The sequence below is a fragment of the Entamoeba dispar genome, genomic scaffold (assembly GCF_000209125.1).
Source record: "Entamoeba dispar SAW760 scf_1105229462583 genomic scaffold, whole genome shotgun sequence".
Lineage (NCBI taxonomy): Eukaryota > Evosea > Mastigamoebida > Endamoebidae > Entamoeba > Entamoeba dispar.
The window spans coordinates 1-1,494 of NW_001855265.1; the positions used below are offsets into that span (position 1 = coordinate 1).

Here is a 1,494-nt window from a genome sequence, read left to right on the forward strand (position 1 = left end):
ATATAGTTAGAATAGATATGAGTGAATATATGGAAAGTCATAGTGTATCAAGATTAATAGGAGCACCACCAGGATATGTAGGATATGAAGAAGGAGGACAATTAACAGAGGCAATTCGTAGAAAACCATATAGTGTAATATTATTTGATGAAATTGAAAAAGCACATCCACAAGTATTTAATGTATTATTACAATTATTAGATGAAGGAAGATTAACAGATGGAAGAGGAAGAACAGTTGATTTTAAGAATACTATTGTTATTATGACATCAAATTTAGGAAGTGAAATAATAATGAAAGGAGTAGAAAGAGAAGGACAAGTTAGTAGAAAAGTTAAAGAAACAGTAATGGAAATAGTAAAGAAAACATTTAAACCAGAGTTTCTTAATAGATTAGATGATATTATAGTATTCTCACCACTTTCAGAGAAAGAATTAAAAGAAATAGTTAAATTACAAATGGGAGAAGTGATTAAAATGATTAAAAAGAGATATCCATTAAGTGAAGTAGAAATGACAGAAGCAGCAATAGAAGGAATCATTAAATCAGGATATTCAATAGCATATGGAGCAAGACCAATGCGACGATATATAGAAAAGACAGTAGTAACTTCAATAACAAAATCAATAATAAGTGGAGTGATGAAAGAGAAGAATAAAATTCAAATAGATTATGAAAATGATAAGATTCAAGTCAAAATAACAGATAAATAAATGATAATACTAATTGAATGTATTTAGTAAATAAAATTGAAAGAAAGATAAATTAAAGAATAATATAAAATACTAATCATTTCAATAACAATGAATGTTTTAAATTTAAAATCATATTCAATAATAAATATTTATTTTCAAGAATGATAATTATTGAAATATATGTGATATTTTAATTATTATATTGATAATTAAGAATATTGTTTATATTCTTTCTTTTTTTGTTTTTGTGTTTTAATTGTTGAAATTCCATATTCTTTGTAATTTCTTTTCTTCTCTAGATATCACAGGAATGTATTCTCTCTTTATTAATTTCTTCTTCTAGTATAGTATTTTATTTTTCATATCCATTTCTTCAATTGAAATGATTTTATTACTTATTTCTTCATCTTTATTACATTCTTCTATTATTTTCTTCATTTGATTCTTTATTATTTCTATTGTTTTAATTGTTTCTTGACTTTTTATTATTATTAGTTTTTTTCTTCTTTCTGTTTCATCATTTCTATCAATTATTCCTTCTCCTCTTTTAATTGCTTCCGAATATGTTTCACTTGGTTTTATTTCAAACATTTCATTTTTAATACTTCCTAAATAATAATGATAATGTTTATTAATATCATCAATTGATTGTTGAATATTTGGAATTGTTTCTATTTCTTCTTTAAAGAAATGAGTGTTCTTGTTTATTAACTCATCCATTTTAATTTAATAATTATCAGATTAAAATCAGATTCATAAATAATTAAATACACGTTTATAACACATTATTTTATTTATT

General features: G+C 22.9%; 1 protein-coding gene across 1 annotated transcript, besides 2 other annotated features; it reads left to right on the forward strand.

The window, feature by feature from the left end:
- Window positions 1-29: 29 nt before the first annotated feature.
- EDI_259240 (chaperone Clpb, putative) lies at window positions 30-713 on the forward strand (the record flags this gene model as incomplete). The annotated part of the gene is made up of 1 exon (XM_001739951.1): window positions 30-713. The coding sequence occupies one exon, from the start codon at window positions 30-32 to the stop codon at window positions 711-713; it is 684 nt and encodes a 227-aa protein (XP_001740003.1).
- A 47-nt stretch (window positions 714-760) lies between these two features.
- Window positions 761-908: a sequence feature (AT_rich).
- A 14-nt stretch (window positions 909-922) lies between these two features.
- Window positions 923-1,494: a repeat region.